This window comes from Netta rufina (assembly GCF_964035555.1).
Source record: "Netta rufina genome assembly, chromosome: 5".
Taxonomy (NCBI): domain Eukaryota; kingdom Metazoa; phylum Chordata; class Aves; order Anseriformes; family Anatidae; genus Netta; species Netta rufina.
Window position 1 is genome coordinate 1,281,996 of NC_140128.1, and position 27,697 is coordinate 1,309,692.

Consider the following 27,697-nt stretch of genomic DNA (forward strand, 5'->3'; position numbering starts at 1 on the left):
CAGATTTCTCTTTTCCAGTAATATTGGTGAACTGTGCAAATGCCAAGTCCAGAAACAGCAATTCAGAATAGTATCAATTCCCATTCTACATGTTTGTCATGGAAGGAAGTAAATCTATGTATGTTAAATGTTCATCAAACAGAAGGATTCCTACAGCCTCAAAAAAAAAAAAGTTGCTTTTTGCCACAATTTTCAGCATGCTTTTCTGCATTGTTTTGCTTTTATTTTGGCTTCTTCTACAAAGAAAGAAAGGAAAAATTAAAGTCCACAATAAGTCAGCTCTGAAATAGCAGTGGGTTTGAACTTCTTGAAAATGGTTCAACTGTTTTTACTCATCCAGCTCAAAATCATATCACTGTAGAAACTCTGAAAACTGTATTTGGCAGTGTTCTTCAAGAGCAGTTAAGACAATGGGTTCTTGTTATTTAGTTGGAGTGGAACATTCTGTACATTCAAAGGAAACTTGTGTATATTGTTACTCCAATGAGAGTAACCTAAGTGTAGCTGAAGAGTTTACAAGCACCAACAATCAGGAAGTACAGCATTTTGCTCTTCAATACTGTGCAAAAAGTAACAAGCTACTGGGTGAGGCAGCAGGTTCTTGTTTTCTGATTTAAAACTAACAAAAAAAAAAAAAAAAAAAAAACACAGCAGACACACACCACAAGGAGTAGTTTACATTCCGATTGCATTCTGATGTCTCCTTCAAAGATGGGGAAGATTGTAAGAAGTCAGACTGCAAAACCATAGCTGAGAAGAACTGTGAGCTGCTGAATCAGCTACAGCACTCATGGCCCAACCTCACAAAAAGCCTTAAAGTATTTTTTTTATTTTTAAATGATGACGATTAGCTTGGCTCTGTTTACCGAACTCCAATTACAAAGAGCTTATTTTGTGATGCTGCTTTAACAATAAAATTTTTTTACTCCAACTCATCACTTCAGCCAGGTCCGGCAACTCCACTGGTGAGATGAGCACTGGGCCCAACTGTCAGGATTTTATCTGCTAAATTTCTGTTTGCCTGCTCCTCTACTAAAAATGGTAGCTGGCATAAAATGCAAGGAAAAAAAACTGAAAATCACCAGCTGCACCAAAGGAAAATCATTCTGTGCATACTGTAGCCTGATGTCTTTGCGCTGCTTTTTTGGTTGGGTCTACCAGCATTTCTGAGAATTCCTTATCTGCAAGTGGGGCTGCCAGTGCAATGTTCACAGCAATGTTCAGGGAGTCTGCTGCCTTGCAACGTGTCTCCTCTCATTCATGTTACATAGATAGGCTTTCACAGCAGACTGATTCACGTGTGAGGAATGTTTGCTAGATATCCCCACAGGGCCCACAGACTGTGGTTACTGCTTTCATTTGCAGCAATCTGAAGATTCATGTTTCTCTCATTAAATCAGTGATGACACATTGAATTGCAGGTCCAGGCATAGACCACGTTCACCATGAACATCTATATGCATACTGTTCATACATGGACATTTTATATTCGTTTGCAATTTGATCATACGTACAGCATAGATATGTCTGTTAATTTCTACAAATATTTACACCATGCCATTAAAAACAAATCTTTACTCTCAAAGGGCAGAAATACCATACTTTCAACACTGCTGGACGTGTTGATTAGCCTCTTACCTGACAACCTTGTAAAGCTTTACACAAGCTGTATTTTATGCACTATGACTTCATGAGTCTTCTCACCATATATAGAAATTAATCACTTGGCTGAAGGACTTTGCAGAACCAGGCCCTGGCTTTGTGATGTTACACTTGATTGAGCAGGGTTTCATTTTATACTTCATGTGGATCTTAAAACCTCTTTGTGTTGCAAATATTTCCTCAAGCTAACCACGGAAATTTGGACTTGGGACTGTATATGCAGGTGAGGTGTATGTGGATTATCTCCTATAATTTGTTAAACGCCATACACATTTTCATTCCTCCCCTTTCCTGTTTTTATCACACAGATGCTCAATGACATGTTTAAGCCTTTTCAAAAGGTCAGAAAGGGAGGGAGGAAGCACAGGTCAAAAAGGGAAGTGATGGGTAAAAGGAAAGGAAAAAACAGAGGCAGTCAGGAAAGCAGTGCAAACAGATGTAATGGCATTCTTTGTTTTCTAAAGAAACATGCTGTACACGTATTACATTATAAAAAGTTAATAATAGAGAGATTATTAAAAATGAAACATTTCAATGACTCAAACAAGAGAAATCGTCATCACTGTCTACTGATTCCAGAAAATAATACTTCAGTGATAGTTCAAACTAAAAAGTCCTCCACTGGTTGGTGTCTAGGTACCCCCAAGGGTGTCCTTCCTTTCTCTTCTACTGCAATACAGTCACGTAACTTCTTAAAACCAGACCTTCTTGGAGCAACTTGTAGCTATCATTAGATAGTAAATAAGTGAATTGCTCTCAGACAAAGCTATTAAGAATGATCAGTCACAGAATAGTTGGAGTAAGATAGCATGAGCTAAAGTATTTTGTTCAGTTTTAACAAGAGTTATACCAACTTTCAGTGGTCCCCTCTATCAAAATACAGTATTTTCATGCTCTGCTGAAGAGAAGATCATTTCCTGTCCTTCTTTAGTCTCCTAGTGCTCTTTTCACCACCAAGCAGACCACCTCTTTCAGTAACTACCAAGTACCAATCATCCACATTGTGTTTGCTAAAAAGCATTTACATGCAAGTGTTTAAATCCTTAAATAATGCAGGATTTTCTTTTCCTGTTATTTAGCAACTAGAACCAATGCTAGGTGACAAAGATAGATCTCCCCATACTCCACGAAGCAGTTTCCAAAGAACAGTTCAGTGCTGTTGAAACACATTTGACCAGCTCTGGTGTCTTACAGCATGCACCAAACAGCAAATGGGGGAGCCTGCTGACTATGTCATGACTGGCACCTTGCAAAACTCTGTTTAAATGATGCAAGTAATTCTTGTGAGCCTGAAATGAATGTACGCTACTGACTTATGAGCTTACATCTCATGGCTGATCGACACTGATGTCTAAAGAGGCACAGAAAACTTGTCTGCTGTGATTGAGGTAGACTATAAAATAGGGTGCTTTTTAAGATTGCTCTGACATGCTGTACGCTGCCAGAATAAAAATATCCGAAAGTCTGACAAAATTGTTTGGTATCGGTCACAGTTTCAACAAGTATATTAAGGGGAAACCTTGCTTTTGTAGATAATCAAGTTTAAAAGGTTCTAAATTATGAAATCCAGAAATGACCTTTTCCACTTACCTTAGTGTTCATACAAGATTTTCCACGTTTGTACTCTTTGTGACTTGCTCTTTTATCAAGCTTGTTCCACAAAGCTTTGGCCTTCCATGTGGTTACTCTTGACTTCAGTTTGGTGTAAAAGTTTCTGCTGTCCAAAGGATCTAATTCAAGTTGGCGAGTGAGAATATTAAAAGCCTGAATGGTACCTTTGCATGTTGATGCTTGGACAAAGTTTTCAAATATCTGTCCAGCATGACTGTATTTTTCATCATTGTTTTCCTCCATGTTCTGGAAGAAGTGTTCAAAAGGATTAAGCTGGAGCTCTCGTGCTAGGGTACAGGTAACCAACACTAGCAGGTACTTCCAAGCATGTTATTCCTAGAAAATACAAACATAGGTTATGTTAAAGCAGGTTCTGTGAAAATTAAGCCCATGAATTGCATATCCAATGCAAATATAACAACACAACATATGACTGTTGGACGACAAGGGTATTTAAGATGTGCTAGAAATAAACCTACTTGCACTGTTATGACAAGTACTTCGTGAAGACTGTTACAAAACTCCTACACACAAGTCTATTTCAAAATCAACCTGCTTCACCTGAAGTCTGAGAATTTTCTTAATTTTTATTCAGTGATAAATGCTAACCATCGGATTAAGAAAAAACAAATGATCAGATGCTTTTCCTAACCAGGATTTAAGTCACAGCAAGTACATCTCTAGCAACATTTTGGTCTTTAGAATCCTTAGAAATCTGCAGCCAAATGTCAACGCTATTCTAGGGAATTTTCTCCTGTTGTACAAGCTAGGGGCAAGAGCACAGCTTAGCCAGAGCAATTCAGAACTGGCCCCATCACTTACCACAAGCAAATGCACACAACAGGCTAAGCAGAAACATTATCACAAGGTACTCCAGAACTGATGAAACAGTATACAAGTAACCACAGAGAACTCTCCTTTTTCTAACTCTTGCCAAAATGAGAAATGGTTTGGTGCTGTACTGCATGGAAAGGAATTTCATCTCCACACACTAAAAACTGAAGTTACGTGTTTGGAGTCTTACCCTGTCATGTGCTAATGATATAAAGTAATGTTTGTCCCACTAAGCTCCGCTGTCTTTTCCTAGTAATGTGATCACTGTTGAACTGTGCCTCATAGTCCAGATAAATACCCTCACACTTTGTAAAAGCAAAGCTATTCTAAATTAACATAAGTTTGCAAGAACTAAAATACTTTCATTGGGGTACTCCCTTATCCTTCCTTAACCTTTCTCTCAAGTCTCTAATGGGGAGTGTCACAGAGTCAGACAAGGTCTGAAAGAAAATATCCAAGTGGATTTCACATTTTCCAAGAGAATTATTATAGGTTATGTGTAAACTTGTTCTCAGAAGTGGGTCTACCTGAACTCAAGTCCTGAGATTTGTCATATATTCGTTTTCTTGCTATTAAAGAATTATCTACCAGCCCAAACAATTAAAAAACTAAATCAATGCTTGGCTAACCTTCCACATAATTAGTTATTTTGCTAGGAACATCATCTGTTGGCTGACAGTTTTAGAACAAATAGTTAAAGTGCCTTTGAAGTTACACTTTTTAATTTAACACTGTTCACAAACTATTCATTCTCTGCTCACATTTCCTTCACAGAAGAAAAGAGAAAACATAACCACTATATTTAAGTAACGAAGAGACCTACCGTGTCTATCTTACAATCCTCTAATACAGAAAAATATTATGCAACATATTAAAGAGATCCCATGGGGAGATATAAGGAAGCATTTGGAACACTAAAATTCCCTGGCTATGCTCAAAATAAATAACTTTTGTGCACACATCAGTTTGCTGTTGGTTTGTGGGTAAAATAAATTGGCAATGTGAAGAGTTTGTACATTTTCTTATAACAAATGTCATGATTAAATATGTAGTGCCAAGAATAAGTCAGGAAATTTTTGTTTTCCCCTCTGAATACTTCATTTATCAAATGTTCTGTGCCCTTTTCTGAAGAGTTTCATGAAGTACAAACATTTTATATGCCCCAACTTCCAGAAGGTTTAATTTTTCAATAAACTGAGTGCTATGAACTCCCGTTGACTTGAGAGAAGTTGAGGATGTCCAGCACCTCTCCAGGTTCAAGGCCTTGATTAATGAGCACAATTGCATGCTGGCAGGAGACAGCCTGGCTACCAGGACACATGGGCATGGGGGTCCAGGTGTGACACTCACCAGTCCTTGGGAAGGCAGAGATACACAGTGACTTCTGGGTATATAGGCACCCCAGGATTTGAGACCAAATAAAAGAAAAAAAAGATAAAACACTTATTTTATGTAACTTCCATATCTGCTGGAGAGATTTTTAACAAAAAGCCAAAGCATTTTTAATTTCACTTCAAGTAATTACAGATAGCTTCTTGGTGACTGTGGAAGTGTCAGTGAAATGCTGCACTATGGCCAGTTCAGCCAAGCGTGTGGTAGCCAGATTAGGTTTTCTTCATGGCTTTACACTTGCATCATTATTGCCTCAGCACTACAAGACTTTGACCTAACAGCCATAAAACAATACTTCCTCCCCACTCTTTTCAATAGCTCACCACAAGATTGTTATCATGCTCATGTAACACAAATATCTTTAAAACTCCAGCATAATTCATAAGAGTTCAATCACAAACTCTCAAATTTAATTTATTTTCTGCACACAGAAAGGAGACTTACAGCCTCAGCTGTTTCCACCCAGCAAGGAAAGGGCCAGGGGGAGCAGGAAGAGAAAAAGCTAAAAAAGCAGAGCCATACCTGAAGCAACCTAAAAGGAAAATCAGCAAGTGCCAGGGCTGATATGGTAAAGAGGACAGAGCCAGCAGGAGTCACTGTGGGCAAAGTGAAGGGCAGGGAAACATTTCTAGCTCGATGCAAGCTAGTGGAACCATGTGTTGCATAAGCACACAAACGCACACAGCAGGCCTGGGCTTCCCCTGCCTTTCCTCTGGGGGAAGAGAGCAGCCAAGAGACCTTCCCCAGGCTTAAAACCTTCCTCCTTCAACACTGCAAAGCCACGACTGAGGCTGTTTTTGATGGGCATGAGATTTTCTCCACATGAATTTCCAAAAGGCTCCCATCTTGTCCATACTGAGAAGCAGCATCTCAGCAGACATTTGCTCATCAGCTGAGCATTTCTCCTTGCTGCGTCACAGTTCATGTTCTCCAAAAAAGCCAGTCTGCGGTCAGAAAGGCCAGATGACACAGGAGACTCTAGTTACTGGAGTTTCTGGTTTGCTGGAAATACCACTTTTTTTTTTTTTTTTTTTTTGCATTAAGACTGTGTTGACAGCAGAGAGGAAAATGGTGCTGTAAGGATATGCAACTCATGGAAAAGTATATGCTTTCTTCTGAGGAGTCAGCAGTATTTCACTGCAGTGTTGTGCATAACTCACTAAAAATAATGCAATGAGGACCAGAAGTTGAATGGAGTAATTAACTACAATAAGTTTTGTGTTCTGTAATCAATTCAAAAACTTAAGATGTAATACATAAGCTGTTTACCTGTAGTGCGAAAAAGGCCAAACAAAAGCATTTGAGGAAAACACAGGAATTCTTAGAGGACCATCATTCACCCTTTTTCCTCCCTCACCATGTAGATCACTAATGTGATGAAATACAGGTCTGAAAATCTCATCAAGGTGAGTATTGAGGCTGAAACCACAACTTATGCTTGTCAAAATGTCTGTTGAACTTCTTCTGGAAACACAAACTGAAAAATATAGTGAAGTTAATTTGAAATTTTACTCAAGTACTGCAATAAAAAATTAGACCACAGAAAAGAAGAGAATTAGCAGGAAAAAGAACTGTTTGTTCAGACTATTAAGTCAGAACTGAAACATACACAGGTTTTGGTAGTTTTGGGCTAAATTCATAGATAACAATACATGTAGGTCCCATGCATGATGCATTAAGTGCATATGAGAACTTGGCTTTCTACAGAGTTTCCCATGCTATTAGGAAGCTCTGGAAGGCTCCCAGACACAAGCTGCAGACACTGGGAAGCAGAAAGGTTGCATTTTTATGCTAAGTTATCCCTTTCTGCCTCCAATCAGGGAGGAAACAGGAATGTCACATGAGAGAACTTGACAATTACTGTTCATCCCTGATGTCTACCCAAGGAGAAAGTTTAAAAAATTGGAGAAAGGACAGAAAGAAAGTGGAAATTAAAGCAATGGTGCATGTACAGACATACCTATGAAAGCAAATGCCTGAAGTCTTGGCTAATGCTTCCTTTTTGTGGAACAAGCTCTATTGCTACAGAGAATTTTGAGAGTAGCAAACAAAGTGTTAGGATAATTTCATGAATTATCACTCCCTAAATTGATGTACAGAGCAAGGTTCACATCCGCACATGAAACCCTTCAGCATAATACAGCAAACAAAGTTGATGTACAGGAGTCATTAAATGAAAACGACTAACTTTTGACAATAATAACATGGTGAAGCACTTGCCAACAGTGTTTTGAGGCAGTATGTTCTCAAAATTATTATTTTTTTGGAGGCTTAGTTGCCCTATTGGAGAGATAATGACCACTAATTTTAAACTTGCAGCACATTCAAGTCCTAGTGCTCTTTTTCTAATGCTTGAGAACAAGTTCCTCAGGGAGATTGGAAAGGAATTAAATTCCTAGCATTTCAATACTACTAATCCCAATTCTGTTTTCAATACAGCCCTAATTCTGCTATGTTTACCGAGAGCAAATTCTTTTAAGACTTTAGTTTGGCATGCAGGCTACAATACATTTACTGTTTGCTTAAGGTTAAAAACATCATCAGAAATGAAAAAGTAGATTCTGCAGCATCTGTAGTACTTGTTTACTTTGGCGCTTCTTCATCATCAGTAAAAACTGCAGTATTTCTGCTCTCTTCCCTAATACAATTGTCTAAAATCTCAGCATCATTATGGTAAGTGACATTTGCACATGAAACTGACTGTATTATGGACCACATAGGCTTTTCCACTTAGTTTCTACTCACACTAGACACTTTGCTCTCATGGTGGTCATTTTAAATACAAATATTTCTATCTGGAAGAAACACAGCTTTTTGGTGGTTTGGTTTCTTTGCATGTTTTCCTGGAATTGACATTATGTGATTCTAGTAACAACTGAATCTCTCCCTTGTTTTGCTTATAAAACCAGTTAAAACACAAAAGTACATTTGCCTAAAATACCTGCTTTTTTATTGGTAACAAAGAGAAAACGCATTTCTTGAGACACACAACCCTCACAGAAACATCAATGAACAGAAATCGCTTCTGAACTAAGCCTCATGAACAGACTTTCTATAGAAACAGCTAAATTCTTTTTCTGTATTTTTTATAAAGAGCTGACTTCCACAGAACTACTGCAAAATAACTTCTCAGGCCAAGTGTGGAATTCAAAACAGTTCCTACCGAGACTCTGTGCCTGTGAACTTACAAGGTTACCGTACATGCTATCAGCTTGTTTTACCGAAGTCATACGAGACATTTCAAACAGCCTTCCAAACGTGTGCTGCTGTGCTGATTTAACCTGCTAGATCTGGCACCAGTCTAGAATAAAATAGAGCTGGAAGCATGGGCACGAGCTGTGAATATTTCTGATGCATACACAGGAAGAATAAAACTAAATGATCTACCAGTAGGATTTGATCTGTCACACAGATTAAGTCACACTGCACACATTTTAAAGTTGAAGACTTTAAAAATAGTCCGATTTGTTTCTTGATGTTACTGGTCTGACGTTTCCAGTTTTACAGTGAGAATATGCTAAATCATTGACAGAAAAATGAGATCAATCCCTTGAGCCTGCAGTTTGCATGTGCCTCCATTCATGCAAACATACAACGTTGGCATGGACAAGGCGTGTGATGCTGCCTGAGGCCTGCATGTGTAATCCCAGAGACGGAAGCTCAAACATCTGCACCTGCACCTCCACCACTTTTGGTGGCCACCCTGCATTTGCTCTGTCATACGGCCACTCTTGCAATGCAGAATTCAGACAAAATTAAACAGAAAATTTGCAATTGTGTGGGTTGCACCATTCTGCCACCTGCACGAGAAGTCCTGCCCTGGATGCATCACTGAAACCCCCAGGCACTCATTTTGCAGAACATGGGCACAAGTATTTCAAATGAACAACAACACATATTTTTTCAGGTATCTATATGCAGCATGTACTCAAACTACTGATCAGAAATACAGATATATGTAAAACCCATTCCTCAGAAAATAATTATTTTTTTCCTAGCAATGGTGTTATACTACATATACCATCAGAAACTGCAACTCTAAACTTTTAAGTTAAATGGTTTTGAGGAAAAAAGATTCTCTAACCCAATTATTATTCTTTGGTGTTAGCACAACAAAGATAGTATATTTATTTTACGCAGATTCTGACTTAAATACATTTAAGTGCTGCTTATATCTTTATTATCTGGTTTTAATTCATGTTTTACTCAAAATACAGAACAAAACTATGCAATGTAAGTTTTTACTGTTACAGTTACTTTATACAAATGTTTTATGATCAATTCTGTTTCCCTGATATCAATTACTGTTTCATATGGTAAACACCTGCAAAACAGGTTCTGTCCTTCAGCATCTGTTTCATAAACCTTCTTTTTAACTAGAAAAAGAGGCATGTTGAAGCACAACGAAAACTCAGCATATGTAGACAGATCATCTTAAGGCTATTTCAGGCATGCTGCCCATATACAAATACTGAGATCTGAACCAAACAATAACCTAAGGAGGTTAAAGAATCCTAAAGAATAGACTAAGGAAGCTTAAAGAATCTAAATTTCCTCAAGTAGGAAAGATGTGTGTCCCAGCTGCAAGCTGCATAGTAACAGTCATTAGCACAAACCTGCTAAAACAAAGGCTGGCTTCTTCCATGGAACTCCAGAAACACCAAGCTTTTGTAACAACCTTACAGGGACCATCAGAAATTACAACAGAGCCTAAAACATGATTATGGGAACACTGTTGCTGCTCTTTGGGCACCATTATGGGGCAAAGGTTAAGGTGAGGCCCCCACTGTACAAGCTAGTAGGTGCTCTTTGCTGTAGGAATTTGTTATTTTGATTTGCCCAGGTTCGCCCAGAGCTTGTTTGTCTGACATAGGTTCACAGGCTATACCCTGAGGTAGGAAAGCAGAAATTCACATCTTACATCATTTTGGGAAGGATTTAAAAACAAACAACAAAGCAGAACAAAAAAAACCCTTGAACCTGGGTGCATTAAACCTTGGATGTATTTTTATCTAGCAAGAGCATCCCCATGCATGTGCTTATACACAATGGAGTGCATTCAGATATACTCAAGGTTTTTACATATCATTACAGCTGAAATCAGCTGTAAACTTAAGCCTGACAGTCATCTGGGCTTGCCACATACCCTAACGCCTTCAGGCAGGAGGGTGGTCTGGAAAAAAATGTGAACAAGTTCACAGTGATGATACTTATCATGAGCAATAATTTACTGCTGATTCCTTATGATGAGTCATTTCCCGTTAAACTATGCGTGTGCAAGAAATAAATTCAATGGCTAGTAAACCAGGACCATACACGCAGGTCACTTCATGTACGCATGAGCTGCACTCAAACATGCAACTTCAGTCATTGACTTAGTTTCTTTGCCCAAAAATTATGCTTTCCTAAATAGAGTTAGTAAGCAGGATGGACAGATAATATTTCATGAAACAAAAGTACTAATACAGGACAGGCTGATTTTGCAAGAATTGTTCATTGATCAAAATCAGGTAAAAACCTAATGCTCAGGATCTGGTTCTCTTTTCTTCATACCATCCCCTGCATATTTTCATATGCACCAGTCTCCTTTGTAAGGCACAGTGGAGATGATCAGAATTTTAACAGTCACAGAGAACCATAACATTTGGATGAATATAAATTTCAGAGAATTTAGAATTTAGTTGGCCAAGATTAATGCACACCTAAGGGTCTAATTGCTTCGTGAGTTTTCTAGATATACATTTAAACAGAAAAAAAGTATTCAACTTGGTGGGTTGTGGTTGTTACTGTTTTGTTTGCTTGTTTTTGAGACAGCAACTTATAGTGAGTATTAAAAAACTGTTATTTCTAATGGAGTCATAAAAGGTTTATTAAAGGGTCCCAAGTTTCCATATAGTAAATATATTCACAGAAAACTTTAGGTGATTAAGCCACATTCATTAGGGGGTTAATGTTATACATAAACAAGATACTAAAACCTCACTCTTGTTTAGACTGGTTACAAGAAAACATTTTTCAGTGCTGCTGTAGTAGATTAGAAACACAATATAAACAACAGTAGAAAGTTTATGCTGATGTTTTTCCTAGGTCGGGATCACAAGAGAGAAAGAAGAAGTACGCCATAAGGAATTTAACATCAGCCAGCAAGTAAGCACACCTCTCAAGAAAAGACACCTGTTATTCAAGTTAAATGATGTTATGAGAGAACTGTCAGTGAAAACAGTTAAGTGGACAAACCTTAAGCTCTTTGCAAATCCTGCCTTGTTTTTCCTGTGATGACATGATTTCAAGATCACACACTAGAACAGCTGAGGTATAACAACTTAGCACAGAACAGGCGGTGGGTTGGATGGTTAATCAGCACAAGATTTTTTACTTTTGGTATGATGCTAGGAGTCTGACAGCTTCAGACAGCAAGTAACTTTACAGTTCAGCTACTATAGTCACATTCAGAAGGGAGGCGGCAGATCCAGGTGTGCTGAGCAGGGGTGCAGGGGACGCAGAGACCATGCCACTCGGTGCTGCACAGCCCCAGCACCGCACTCCCACTCGCAGCCCCACGTCCTCCTCTCTGCTCCTTACCTCCAAGCCACAGGGAAAACTCTGATAGCACAACTGTGTCTGAGAAGCATGAAAAAATGCATACCCACCAGCTGACAGAGTCAGGTCAGCAAAATCCCTTGTGTAGATGCAGCTATACCAACAAAATTGAGCCACATTTAGAGGCAGTGGTTCCTCTAATAGAGCTGTCCCTTTGTATGCAAGGAGACATAATTATGGAGGTAAATACACCGTGAATAAAAGAACAAACGCATAGACCAGGAAAAAGCAGACTCTTAGTCAGCAGTCATGGAAATCATCTCACTTTGAGAACAGGGATAATCCAGAAGACTGGGCAGTGAGATGGGCTGTGAGCTTACACAGCAGTGCCCGGGGAGGTGCTGCCACATGTCCAGCACTTCTCCCAAGCAGAGAGCGTGAGGCAAACAGGCCACCAGCCTCCACAACTTACTACTTGCTCCTGTGGGAGCCCCATGTACCCAGACACAGCTGTCCCCTTCCTGGGGCCACTCAGCCCAAGGGGCTACAGGGTAGACAACAGCAATCAGCACTGCTGCTCAGACTAAATTGCCCAAAGACATTCTCTGGAGAGACCATAAAGTGCCTTGCAGTGAGGGAGCAGGGGATACCAAAGTGAGACTGTCTTTTGTTTCCCCTTGGGATTTCTGTGAGAAAGGACAGAGAAACTGGTTGTTTTATTTTTTTTTAAACCAAAACCATGAAGTGATAGCTATGCTGAAGCAAACTGCCCAGGGTTTGTCTGAGGGAAAAGAGGGGTGGAAAAAGAAAGGCACCAACAGAATACCTTCAAAAAGTTCTCAGGAGTACATTGCAGAGTGTGGATCTCTGGTTCATGTATCTTCTCTCTAATACATTTCCCTCTCATTACTGGGGCTGTGGCAATTAATTACCCAGGAGCTGAACAGGGGGAAGAAACAGTGCAAGAGCTCCAAGACACCAAGGGCTGCAGGCCTCAGTAATTCATTTGGCAGAGCTGCCTTCATCTGTAGACATCGGACTTTCAGATCAGTAACCAGGATTAATCCACTGAAAACACAGACAGTACTACACTGCCAATAATAAAAGAAATAAAACATTCTGAGCAATATTTTCATATGTATATATACACCCACTTTTAGGAACCATGTTCAGCTGTTATCATTTGAAAATGGGAGCTAGAACACACTACTTCCTATGGCTTATAAAGGTATTAAGATTATCTGTTGCTCTGAAATATATGGGAACTGCAATTAAGCTAGAGAAAGCAAAAACAAAAACAGCAAAGCAGTTTTGAGTTACAGCTGATAGGCTCCTTGGCTAGAATACTGTCAGATCACCACCAAATACCAGCCACTGATCAACACTGGAAACTGTGAAGAAGCACCCAGAGAAGTCAGCCAGAGGGTGGTGGAAAACCAGAAAACTTAGGTTGGACACCAAACTATGCTCTAGGGGACGTTTACATGAGAAGACAAAAAAGAAAATTTACTTGGATTGCTTAATTAACGTTTTCTTTTTCTGGTCCTTGTAAGATGGACCCATAGTTACCAGAATAGATTAGAAAAGACACTGCTTCTCAAAGTAGAAGCAGATATTTTTGGAAGAAAATATAAAGTACAATTTCTACTGATATAGTATAAACTCACTTTAGGATAGAATAAAGCTTGTGGATTGATATTGTATAAACTTACTTTAGGATAGAATAAAACTTGTGAAATGATAGTGTATAAACGTACTTTAGGATAGAATAGAACTTGTGATTAAAAGTTAGCAAAGACAAAGTAAACAACATCTTGTTATCCATAGACCTTCTGTTACGTTTAAGCATTTTGTTATTTGAAAACACCCCATTATCCGTTAACACTCAGTCAGGCTGAGACTTGAGATAACTTGAGTCTGTTATGTCCTGTTAACTGAGACATCCTGTTATCCGCCGACCCCCAGTTAAACCGAAAGACAACTCAGCATTTTTACAGCCTGGAAAACAACTGATTAAGAAAGTGCATTACGAGGAAGACCTACGGCCTTCCTCCCAAAGACCACTGCCCACATCCTGGAGACCCTGGCCCACAATTCTTGGAAGGCTTTGCGCAAGCGCAAGGACGGATAAGCTAATTAGCATACGAAGCGAGGGTAGGCTGGGTTAGGTAATGAATATGTATAGGTGCTAATTGAATATTCATTGTTTCGCTGTATAAATACGAGATAGTTTGTCACTTCAAACATGCACGATAGGCGGAAGGATCCCCCGTGCATCCAGCGCTGCAATAAAGACTATACCACTTAAGGAAATTCGGCTTTGATCTTTAAATCAATTTGGCACCCCAGATGGGACAACCTCTCTGCCGGTCTGCAGGACCCGCTGGGTACAGGACTCCCTAGGGTACCCCTGGGATTTCCCGGAGGGACTCCTCGACTCACTGGATCACTGCGGAGGCAGACAAGGACCCCATCATTGTAAGTGAGTATATTCTTTATTCTGGTTTGGTTTTCTGGTAGACCGGTCATCTGGAACTGTCCGTTAAGTCGGAAGGTGATCTTCTGCAGGACAGTATTTGGTATATACTTTGTGGTTAGTACCACAAGTATATCTGGGGACCTTGAGGTCCATCTGGATCTGGAACTGTCTGTAAGTCGGAAGGTGATCTTCTGCAAGGCAGTATTTGGTATATACTTTGTGGTAAGAACCATAAGTATATTTGGGGACCTTAAGGAAAGAGCTCGCTTTAAGGTCCATCTGGAATCGTGTTGCCTATTTTGGTTTTCTGACTCATGGAATGTGGTATTTAACTCTGGTTATTGTTACTGCGATTTTGTCTATTTTCTTGGTGATAATAATAAGTTTTGTGACGTTGTTATAAGAAAGATATCGTTACAGTGTTACATATTTTGGTTTTCTGACCTATCGCATGTGGAATTTGACTCTGATTATTGTTATTGTGACTTTGGCAATATCTCCTGGTAATAATAGTAGTTTTGTGACATCGCTATTGAAAGATACCTGCGTGCCCACATTTTTGTAAGTGATACATATATTCTGAAATTGTGAATTAGAAAATGGGGGGGCGAGAAAGCAGTGAAATTCCTAAGAAAAGTACGTTGGGCTGTATTTTAAGTCATTGGAAGGATATAGGAGGGGTCCCGGGTGGAGGTGAAAATAAGAAAACTCTGATAAAATATTGTTATCAATGGTGGCTGCTTTATAAGTTGTAATATGGAAAAAAGTGGCCTTTTAATGGAGCCTTAAACCATAATACGTTGCTACAGTCAATGTTGTTTTTGAGAAGGAAAATAGAATGGAATGTTGTCAGCATCTTGGAGGGAAAAGGTACGGAATTAAGTTGGTCCCTGACTGAGCCTTTGGTGCTGGCATTAGAAAAGTACAGGCTGGAGAAAGATAAAGGAAGTGTTAAAAGGGTTGTTGAAGGTGGTAAAGGTTGTGTGGCATGTAGTATTTGACAGAGCTGTTTGAAGTTGAATGAGCAGGGAAAGAGGATGTAGGAATGTTAACAGTTCTGCCTCAGCCCGGGGCTGAGATCTTAAAATCTTGGGTGTTAGCCCTCTGGGGCAAAGGGATCATGATGGGTCCCAGAGAGTTGTCACAGAAACAGAAAAGCAGTTAACTCTTAAAACAACCTGAGTTCATGTGTGAGCTCAGATTGCCGATGGGATCGCTCAGGGAACTGTGGACAATTGCATTTCCCTGACCGACCCCCACTAAAACCCTAATCATCCTGAAAATTATGAACAGTTAAGTAAATACTAAAATCTGGACGAATTGGGAATTGAGAATATGCTTCCAATAAGGTCTAAAAGAAACCCCTGTGGAATTTTTGAACCAACTCTGAAATATAATGGGGAAGGAGGAGAAAAACAAAAAAAACAAAAAACAACAACAACAACAACAACAAAAAAACAATGGTTTGGACCTGGCTTCGGACGACAAATTGACTAGCCTGTTTCTAGGGTAATCATCGGCCCCTGATTTCAACAGGTCTAAGGGGGACCTGGGGTATCTACCCTAGCAAATCCTCCACTGATTATAATGAAGTTAGGAGAGGAACAGAAGTGAATTTTTTTTATTGATATGGGGCAACGTATTCAGTTCTAAATCAAGCATTAATGCCTTTATGGAATGATTATGTTAGGGCAAAAGGGTGCAACCAAAAAGGCTTATTTTCGTGAACCTTTGAAGTACAATTTGGGGAAATGCTATATATGGAGTGGTAATTCGTGTCGAGAAAATGGTTGATATTAACAAAGAAGGGTGATTCAGGAGACTTCATGCAGTCTCCGGTTTCTTGTTCTCCAGCTGGTTCTCTTGTTCTCCAGTCCATAAGGCATGGATGTTTCTGGGTGTTTGCTGTTGTTGTTACATTCAAAGTTGTTTGACCAATAAAAAAGCTGTTTTGAAAAGAACTGCTGTGGAGAGAAGGGTATAAGAGGGGAGCCTGCCCTCAAAGGAGAAAAAAAAAAAAAAAAAAAAAAAAGCAACACTATGAAGTTACATCAGTAAAGAAGCAGGAAAAAGAAGTGAAGAGGAACAGGCTGGGAGAATAGAGACTGTTAAGTTATGGAACTTAAAGGATTGTTTGTTACCTATCCTGATTGTATGTATGTATAGTCATACTCGGGTTATTATGTAAAGCAATATATAATGTATAATATGTGATGTATAATATATAATATATAATTATATATATATATGATTGTATATTGTATATTATATGATATATATATTATATAATAATAATCTGCAATAATACTATATAATATATAAACAATATATAATATATATATAATATATTGTAATAATAATATATAATATATAATATCTGTATACTCTGTATACATGTATTTAGAACGTTTGATGTTTGTGTGTGCGTGTTGGTGGAGCATAGACTCCCTGCACATCCAGCACTGTTTACTTGCCTTTTATATACCTTTTAGAAATATTTGTTTTATAAATATTACAAAATTCAGACCTCATTTATAACAGGAAACAAATGGGGATACATAGGTTTTTATATCCACCTGGATCTCCAAAATCTCTATTAGGTTGAGATTTGTTAGAACAATTAGAAGTAGAAATTATCTTTGAAAAAGGGAAAATGGAATTAAGGATAGGAGAAGAACAACTAATAAATGTGTTAAGCCTGGCACTAATATAAACAGACCTTAAAAGTGAAATACCCTTAGAGATCATAAATAAAGTATATCCAGGAGTTTGGGCCACTGAAGTTCCTGGAAGAGCTAAAAATGTGACCCCAATAATTGTTAAATTAAAGCCAGGAGAGAAACCTGTTAAGTTTAATCAATATCCTTTGAGGATAGAAGATAGGAAAGGAATTAAAGAGATAATTGATAGATTTATACAGTATGGATTATTGATTGAATGCGAATCAGAATATAGTACACCCATATTGCCAATTAAAAAGGCAGATGGAAAAAGATATAGGCTAGTTCAGGATCTGAGGGCCATAAATAAGATCACTGAGGATATACATCCAGTAGTGGCAAACCCTTATACTTTGCTGACTAAATTAAGGAATAGTCAAGTCTGGTTTACCGTACTGGATTTAAAAGATGCCTTCTTCTTCCTACCTTTAGCCACTGAAAGCCAAAATCTATTTGCCTTTGAATGGGAAAACCCTGACTCAGGCAGAAAGACGCAGCTAACAATGGACAGTGCTACCTCAAGGATTCAAGAATAGCCCCACTATTTTTGGAAACCAATTAGCAAAGGAACTTGAAACTTGGATACCTCCGGACACTGAAGGGGCTTTGTTACAATACGTAGATGATCTCTTAATAGCTACCAAGACTAAAGAGAGTTGTATTCAATGGACTATAAGTCTCCTTAATTTTCTGGGTTTAAATGGATATCGAGTCTCTCAACAGAAAGTCCAGCTGGTTCAACAAAGTGTGACCTATCTGGGATTTGGAATTTCGGGAGGTCAGCGAGAACTAGGAACTGAACATAAGGAAGTCATTTGCCGGACTCCAGAACCCCAAACGGTAAAGGAGCTACGAACCTTTCTAGGAATGACAGGTTGGTGTCGCCTTTGGATTTATAATTATGGACTAATGGTAAAGCCTCTATATGAATTGATAAAGAGTAATCAGTCAAAGTTAGTCTGGACTGGAGAAGCACGAAATGCCTTTAAACAACTTAAACGAGAATTGATGCAAGCTCCGGCTTTGGGATTACCGGATCTCTCGAAACACTTTTGGTTGTTTTCTCATGAGAGACAAGGGATAGCTTTGGGAGTACTAGCACAAAGATTGGGTCCCTATAAACGAGCAGTAGCTTACTTCTCTAAACAATTAGATGAAGTAAGTAAAGGATGGCCCGGATGCCTTCGAGCTGTTGCAGCTGTTGTTATCAATATACAAGAAGCTCGGAAGTTTACAATGGGACAGAAAATGACAGTGTTAGTCTCCCATATGGTCTCAACAGTTTTTGGAACAAAAAGGAAATCATTGGCTTTCACCACAAAGATTTTTAAATTATCAAGCAATATTAGTAGAACAAGATGATGTGGAAATTGTGGTCACTAACATCGTAAATCCAGCTTCTTTCCTTAGCGGAACTCTGGATGAACCTATAACTCATGATTGTATAGAAACAATGGAGACTGTGTATTCTAGTTGACCCGATCTTAAGGAAGAACCTTTAGAAGATGCTGATGAATCTTGGTATACTGATGGGAGCAGCTTTGTAAAACAAGGACAACGTAAGGCAGGATATGCTGTTACAACTGCTCAACAGGTAATCGAATCTAAACCATTACCCCCTGGGACATCTGCCCAGAAAGCAGAGATAATTGCTCTTACACGAGCACTGGAACTAGCAGCAGGAAGGAAAATAAATATTTGGACAGACTCTAAATATGCATTCGGCGTGGTACATGCTCATGGAGCAATTTGGAAAGAAAGTGGATTGCTGACTGCTCAGGGAAAACAGAAAAAAAAAAAAAAAAAAACATGCTGAAGAAATTTTAAAATTGTTAGAGGCTGTAAAACAATCAGAAAAGGTAGCTATCATTCATTGTCAAGGACACCAAAAGGGAACGCTGACTTTGAAATTGGAAATCGATTGGCAGATCAGGAGGCTAAACAGGCAGCTGAAATAACTGAGGTGAAGGCATCGTCTTTAATACCAGACAGTAAAATCCAAACTATATACATGAACATTTGAAAGGTAAAATGAAACCAGATAGATGAGTATATTTAAAAGATAACTGTGTAATAATACCCTCTAATTTGACATGGCCCATAGTTCTTACGGAACACAATAAAACACATTGGGGAAAACAAGTAACTCAACAATGTAGCATCTGTTTATTTAATAACCCCAATACCAGGAATAGAATAAAATTTGGAATAATCAGTAAAGGAAATTTATCTGGGACAACAGTGGTAAATTGATTTTTTCGAAACTCCCTAGAAAAGGGGGGTATTGTTATTTTCTGGTTCTGACTGACACGTTTTCAGGATGGCCCGAAACTTTTCCTTGTCGAACAAACAAAGCAAGAGAAGTGGTTAAAGTCTTGTTAAATGAAATAATATCATGCTTTGGGATTTCAGTAGCAATGTCTTCTGAGAGAGGTTCACATTTTTGTGTGCAAGTGGTACAACAGATAAGTAAGATTCTAAAGACAGATTGGCAATTGCATACTCCTTATAGACCACAGGCAAGTGGACAGGTAGAAAAATGAACCATTTGATTAAACAACAAATAGCTGAAATCGGACAAGAAGCTAATTTGTTATGGCTTCAATTCTTTCCTTTAGCATTACTCAGAATTAGAGTTAAACCTAGAGTAAAAGAGAATTTGAGCCCCTTTGAAATTTTGTATGGAAGGCCATATCAATTTCTATTTAGTGGAAATGATCTAATGCAGCTGGGATCTGAATATTTATATACTTATATAACTGAACTTCAAAAACAATTAAATAAAGTACATAAATTTGTGTTAGGGACCAGGGTTAGAGGGCTGGATCAACCAATCCACCCCTTTAAGCCTGGGGAATATATATATAAAGACTTTTTCAGGACAACCCCTCGAGGAAAAATGGAATGGACTATATCAAGTGATGCTGACAACTTACACTGCTATCAAGATTAAAGAACAAGCCACTTGGATCCACTATTCCCGAGTGAAGAAGGCTCCAGGAGCTCCTTGGAAAGTAACACTAGGTGACGATGAACTGAAACTAAAGCTTAGTCGAACAAAATGAGGACATTATGGTCGGGAGTATTTGGTAATATGGTTGGCAGAAAATTTGTTCATAGAATTGTTTTGTTTTTATGGCTTATAGTTGTAATTGTGATTCAAGAAGGTGCCTCTGTGATAATAGAGAATGGAGGGTGGCCTTGAACTAAAGTCGTAACAACAGAGGATAAGAACTTTAATGGAAAGTTAGCAGTTATGGTCATCTGGCGAACAAATGGTAACTATTTATGTAAACCATCAGAATGGCAAAAATTAGGAGCACAAGATAATGTATCCTTAGCTCTTAGTTGTATGCAAGCACAGTTATGGTTACAGGCAATGGCTGCCTTGATCATTAGGGAAGGAAGTGAAGGCATTTTTCCAGCTGAAGTCCGAAAGGCAGTCTGGGACAATACCAATGATTTTGAAAAGAAGTTCCAGTCTTGGTGGACCCTGGTGAATTTTACTTATGATCCCGTTGTTAACATGGCTACTGCCTTCGTGCTTACTATACGTAATGCCACAGTTCATGTTATTCACCCGATCCTTGCACTAGGATTAAACCATGAGAAGACAGTGCTTTATCCTTCGGAGCATAGAACATGGGCACGAATGGAGAATGGGAAATGGCAGTCTGTAAATCTAGAATCATGTGTTACACGGGAACAACAAGGATTTATTTGTGAAAGTAATACAATTGATGCTCAGGATGTATGTTTTGACACCAAGCAAGGTATCTGTCACTTTGAAATTCATCCAAATACTAGTCAAAAGACTGCGCTTGTATATGTTAGTCAAGGGTGTGCGTGTTTAAGAACTGCTTGTGATTTTGTAGAAGTAGATAAGGAGGACATAACTCTCCGTAGCAAAAATCATTCTAACTTCTGTATTTGTAACTTTGTTAGAATCGTCGGGTGTGATTTTCTATATTTGGCACCAGTGGTATCCCACCAGCTGATCAAGTCTAACAACACAATGTATCATAAGTTACTACCTACACTTATTGGGATGAACCTCACACTAGTGAAGCAACTAGTTAAACACCAAGACCTGATTAAAATTTTAAAAGGCATTCAGGAAAATGGAGAGAAGACTCTAATTACTGTCCATCATGATACAAAGGAAATAAGCAGAGTTTTGCAAAGAGTAAAACGAGACACAAGTCACAACTGGTGGGATACACTTTTTGGATGGTCGCCAACTGTAACTGGAATTTTGAACACATTGAGTCACCCAATTATTGTTTTATTGATATTAGTTGGTATAAGTTTAATATTGTCTTTTATATTACTTGCTTGGAATTGGAAATTGTTACAACGAATGTCCATGTTAACCTCCTTGACAAATGTGCATGGTAAGGTATTGAGGGGTACATATCATAAAGACTGGGAAAAAAATTTTCGTATTAAGTAAAAGAATTTACTAGATTTTCCAAGAAAAGGGGGGAATGATATAGTATAAACTCACTTTAGGATAGAATAAAGCTTGTGGATTGATATTGTATAAACTTACTTTAGGATAGAATAAAACTTGTGAAATGATAGTGTATAAACGTACTTTAGGATAGAATAGAACTTGTGATTAAAAGTTAGCAAAGACAAAGTAAACAACATCTTGTTATCCATAGACCTTCTGTTACGTTTAAGCATTTTGTTATTTGAAAACACCCCATTATCCGTTAACACTCAGTCAGGCTGAGACTTGAGATAACTTGAGTCTGTTATGTCCTGTTAACTGAGACATCCTGTTATCCGCCGACCCCCAGTTAAACCGAAAGACAACTCAGCATTTTTACAGCCTGGAAAACAACTGATTAAGAAAGTGCATTACGAGGAAGACCTACGGCCTTCCTCCCAAAGACCACTGCCCACATCCTGGAGACCCTGGCCCACAATTCTTGGAAGGCTTTGCGCAAGCGCAAGGACGGATAAGCTAATTAGCATACGAAGCGAGGGTAGGCTGGGTTAGGTAATGAATATGTATAGGTGCTAATTGAATATTCATTGTTTCGCTGTATAAATACGAGATAGTTTGTCACTTCAAACATGCACGATAGGCGGAAGGATCCCCCGTGCATCCAGCGCTGCAATAAAGACTATACCACTTAAGGAAATTCGGCTTTGATCTTTAAATCACTACCATCTCCCAAAAACTGGGGAAAAACAAAGTACAAACAGACAACAACAACAACAAAAACAAAACAAAAAAAAAATCCCAAGAGTTAAAAAAACATCATCCATTTCTGCCGCAGAAAAACCTCAAAACAACAAAATACATCTCAAAACATTATTTGGGAGGAAATCAGAAAAAAAATAATAGTGGTAATAAAATGTTAGGAAGCAATCCCTTCAAAAAAGCTTTGAGGGCAGAATATAATTAAGCAGTATCAGAAATGATGACGAATATATCATTGCTTTCACAAGGCAAGCTGAGAAATGGTCAGTTAGAATTAAATTAGGATTCATCTTCTCCAGTACAGAGAAGTATTACTAGAACATGTGAAACACCAAGAGAGCATTTAGTAGTAATTGTTCATCATATACATTTCAAAGACCTGTTCCAAAGGCCTGGGGTTTAAACTCTGTCCTGTGAACAGTAGTGAAGATCAACAACAGTGGATGCATCTTCTTAGGCTTAAGCATGTAAAAGATGACTAATGAAGAGTCTGACGATAACATTTGTTATTACAGTTCTTTCATATATAGCTCAAACTACTTTAATATTGCTCAACTTTTAGCAACTAATCAAGAAGAGAGAGAACTGACTGTCAGATAAAAGAGGCAGAGAAACAATTTTGGATATAACATACTCACAAAAGAAATATGGTGAAGTTCTTAGCTTTACAAATATGATTAAAACACACACACACATATTCAGTACTGAGACTGCAACATTACATTGGCTTGGACTTGTACCTGGTTACACATTAGCATAGATTTCTCCCTCTCTCCTGCATACAGGTAAGCAGTATGACTTTTATTTCACCGAAATACGCAAACAGATCTTTATCTAACTAACTGCAAGGTATCATGCTTTAGTTCACTGGGAATAGAGCTAACTAATGCCCTGATACAGTGGGTGCCTTACTATTGGGGTTGAGTATTAACATAACCAGTGCCCCAAGAGCAACGTTGCACAAACCAGCATAGACTTTGTAGCAGCATCTTTCAAAAGGACATCACTACACAGGGTTCCGAGTGCTCATAAACCCAGGAGAACAGCACAGACAGCCTTGACTTGTGCTGCACTTTCTTCGCCTTTTAATTACAGACTGCAGTGATCAGTGTTTGGCATCTCACTCTGCCACTGCCATACCAAGCCTACCTTCTGGACTCAGCATCAGCATGCAGGTGGCTGATGATGGAGAGGTGCAGACAGAACAGGGTGGATCCACGTTCGGAGCAGCCCCAATTCTGTTATCCCTCCCTTCACAGCACAACAATGGATGCTAGTGAGGATGGGCAGCTGAAAGACCCCCATTTAACACTACTGACTTCACTACTCTGCTGCAAAGAAAACCCACATTGACAGAAATGCCCCTAAAGATCATTTACCACTTCGTGAAGCGTTGATGGACTGGGGGGGATGATATATATAAATAACGAGGAAACTTTAGAGGTACCATCAGACACTTTTTGCTTTCTAGCTTAGACTTTAAAAAAAAAATAACAAACAACAAAACACAGATACACAAAATGTTTTGCTCCAAACAGTTGCTTGGCACTGCTGCTTGGATTACTAAAGGCAATGAGCAAGTGATAAACAGCGTGAAGATGCCCTCTGAAATAAAAGCTGAACCATGACAAAATGTAAAATTGCAGCATTTCCCCTTTCAGTTTTGAACTTTAGTTAAAAACAGGTTTTTCAGTATACACTGCACCCAAAGGCATGTGATCACAATTCTGGTTCAGGTATTGTGCTCTTACTGCATGGGAAGGGGGGGAGCACACACAGTTGGCACACCAGGACCAAATGATATAATTTGCACAGTATGAGCTCACTCCCCTCAAAAAAGAGAGTAAACATACAACCTAAACCTCAAATTAAATTATCTCTGAGGAAGAAGCATAGGACAAGTTTAAAATGAGCTTATATCAGCTCTGAAAGCAGTATGTTCAGGGAATGGTGCTTCCTTTTCCATCTAAGTCACACTACAGTGGAATACTATCTGAACAAAACCTCTCAAACCAGTAGCCAAAGGAGAAAAATAAAATTTGAAAAGCACAGTAGTATGAAAAAAGCTTGTATAGGAGTCAAGAGATTTCCATAACGCATTTCTACATCAGAAACCCTTGCAAAAAGCAGCCAGGAAGTGACTGCAACAGTCACAAATCCATTTCTTTAAGGTATAGCATGCAAGTTTTCACCCCTGCCCTCCTTCCTGCCCAGCACAGATCAGCATCAACTACATTAAGTTCAAATACTCCAGAACCTCCCCTGTGCACAGATTAACACAGCAAAGGCTTTGAACTTCAGTGCCTCTTTGGTGGTGTTTCCAGCAGCCAGGAGGATGAGAGGGTTTTCAGACCTCATGTTTCTATCAAAGCTAAACTGAGCTCAAATACTTCACTGATGCTATCAACTTCAGGGAGCTCCTTTCAAACGAGGTCCATCAGACATACTGCCATCTGCATCAAAGGAAAACTGGCTCCTTTCTGGCCAGATTAACCTGCTACCTTTAACTGCCACATTTAAAACTACATACACGCACACCCAAGGATATATTACAGTGCTTGTGCTTGCGAATGCACATCCCAGGGTTCCTGCTGCTACTAATGATGTGCAGCTTTTCAGGAAACTTGTTTGTCGTATTTCGCACAACGGTTTGTATGTGTTCCGTGACCCAAAGTCCTCCCACCCCATCACCTGTAGTCAGGGCTTTCTCATCTCTGCCTGTTGCTGACCACCAGTCCTGGCTGTGACCCATGCACTGCTTCTGGGGGAGCAGCACAAGTACTCCAAGAAAAAATTCAAAACAACCAAGTATTTGCTTATCAGATGCCCTAAAGCTGCAAGTCAGTTTGTGCAGAACAGTTTATTCCTAGTTTTTCGTGATGGATATTGAGAACTTCTCAGTTATTTGTATCAGTGGGAAAAATAAGCTTAAGATGCTATACATTTGCATTAAGTAAGGAGACTAAAGGAAACTGTAAAGAAGTTACAGATGCTAAATTACTTCTGTGGCCACTACAATCTCTCCTCTTGTTGCCCATAGAATGTGCACATGAAACACTGCTTTGAATACATAAAGCTGGTCTAAGAGATTACTGGGGGGAAAAAAGTGCAGAAGGCACTTCATTGGCTTCCTAACATCCAGTGTATCAAATAATTGTGAATAAACTTCTACAGAATACATTTCTCCGAGGCATCTTGGCAGCGTACAGCAAGGCACAGACAATTCACCTTGGTGTTTTCAGATCAGATTGTGTTCTACATAGGTCAGTACATGAACTGGGCAAAAAGCACCCTTTCTTCCTAAAACCAGAAGTTTTGTGCAGGACCCCAGCAGCCATCTTCCAGCAGCTGGGGCAGCTGTGCTTACCTGATTACCCCTTTACATTTGGACAGATCTGTACCAGCAGGGCTGCTCCAGAGCTGCCATGTCTCACAGCGCTGTGGCAATGGTCTATTAATTAAAGGTCTTTTAACCAGCAGGTTAAAAGGTCAGGTTTGAGGACTGGTAAATCTGCTTACAGCACACACCCAACAGGCGGGGCCAGCAATCTTAACCAAACACCTTCAGCACAGCCACTACTAACCTACCTCCAGTTCTCTGGACCTACAAAATGCCCGAGCAGGTGGGAGAAGTGCACCATGCTTGCAGCTGCTACTTTTACAGAGGAGTCCCTCAGCCCCTGACAGCCTGCCATATCCTAATAGGCACAAATACTTCCCATGATAAGAGGCACAATAAACCCAGTATGCTTCCAGTTCCCCCCAGAAAACCCAGATTGCTAGCAACAGGTACCAACACAACTACAACAGGAGTTCCCAAATGAATTTCACCACATTTTTGCCTGCAAACTATTTTTTGATCCCTACATGGTTGCTCACTCACATATCTCATGGCATAAGGCTGAAATTTTACTGCTGGAATTTTTATCCCAAGCGGTAGGAATATAATCTAGAATATAGACTTAGAGGAGAAAAAAATAATGGGAAGAGGAACAGGTAAAGGCAAAAGATCTGAATGAGCAAGTAAAATACAATTTTGGTGGAAGAAAAATATCTTTGGTGCAAGTCTTGCTGCCACTTCCTTGCTTACAGAAAGTTACAGCTGCTGTAACTGACACTGACAAAAACCTTCAGGTCAAAGCACCTTGAGTGAAATTTTTAAACATGTTCTAAAAGAAGAAAGTTCAGCTGTTTCCACCTTCCCTTAGCATTGAGAAAAGGTTGTCATTACACTGCCACTGCTATAAAACGAATGCAGTCATCTACAATTGCACCACAGAGATGGCTCTGCTGAGAACAGGGGAGGGACTGCACCTGCTGGGGTGTGCCAGGTGAAACTCATTGGCATCACAGCATATGACTAAGCAGGTATTCTGGTACATCAGTACTCAACCACTGATGTAAAAATAAAAGGTAATTTCTTCCTATTTCACCCCCGCCCCTAAAATACAACAAAAAAAGTTACCTGTATGAAAAGACAGAACATTGGAAATGATGTTTAAGAAAACTTAATAGGGAAAAAAAAAAAAAAAAAAAAAAACAACCACCACCACTCTACTTTGTAGAAGTTCCAGTAATTCTCTCTTTCTCACATGCATTTTCAATAAATTTTGCATGGGGGTTAACATACTGGCTATAGGACAGACAGGTAGATAGATAGAAAAGGAAGGCCTTCACATTCTTTGTTTATCCATATATTACTTCAGCAGAGCCAATAAAACTGAAAAGAAGTCATCCACAGGCTTTGTGATCTAGGAGAGTGAGAAGTTAGTCACAGACCAATATTTACTTCTTGTATGCAAATACAGACCTGCTGCGCTATATATGACATTTATTTATTTACCTTAGAAATCAGTGAACTAACAGTGACACTTAAATCATTATATAGCTATTTTCCAGATTATATTGGTAGCTATATTAGCTTGAGGTTTCAAATGAGCCAGAGCACCTTAGGCACAGGTATCCTCTTAAGTCTACGTCAGTCATCTCCCGCTGAACATTTTACTTGTCGAAGAACCCACATCTTTACCTTAAAGAGCAAAAGAGTTTCATATCTACATAATTTTGTAGAACTACCTGCTTTACCTGGCCACCTGAAGGATGCATGTAAACCCATTAGAAAAAGCTGAGTCAAGAAGCTGTCAACAAACAGTGCTAATTCATTTGTGCACTTTGCTGCCAGGTTGAATGTTGGAGGCACCTTACATAACAACACACAGAACTGTCTCACCCTCCTCTGAAATA

General features: G+C 39.1%; 2 protein-coding genes across 7 annotated transcripts in view; one reads left to right on the forward strand and one right to left on the reverse strand.

Moving 5' to 3' along the window:
- The window catches only part of MICAL2 (microtubule associated monooxygenase, calponin and LIM domain containing 2), a 131,590-nt gene that overhangs the window by 96,646 nt on the left and 7,247 nt on the right, over positions 1-27,697 (reverse strand). For all 6 annotated transcript variants that reach the window (XM_084287727.1, XM_084287726.1, XM_084287724.1 and 3 more), the window contains exon 3: positions 3,253-3,609. In XM_084287727.1, coding sequence (XP_084143853.1) covers positions 3,253-3,516 — 264 coding nt within the window. In that variant the 5' untranslated portion in view covers positions 3,517-3,609. The remainder of the gene's footprint in view (positions 1-3,252; positions 3,610-27,697) is intronic.
- LOC311209672 (uncharacterized protein) lies at positions 13,731-22,262 on the forward strand. The gene is made up of 2 exons (XM_084287158.1): positions 13,731-14,517; positions 20,119-22,262. The coding sequence occupies exon 2, from the start codon at positions 20,495-20,497 to the stop codon at positions 21,689-21,691; it is 1,197 nt and encodes a 398-aa protein (XP_084143284.1). The 5' UTR covers positions 13,731-14,517; positions 20,119-20,494; the 3' UTR covers positions 21,692-22,262.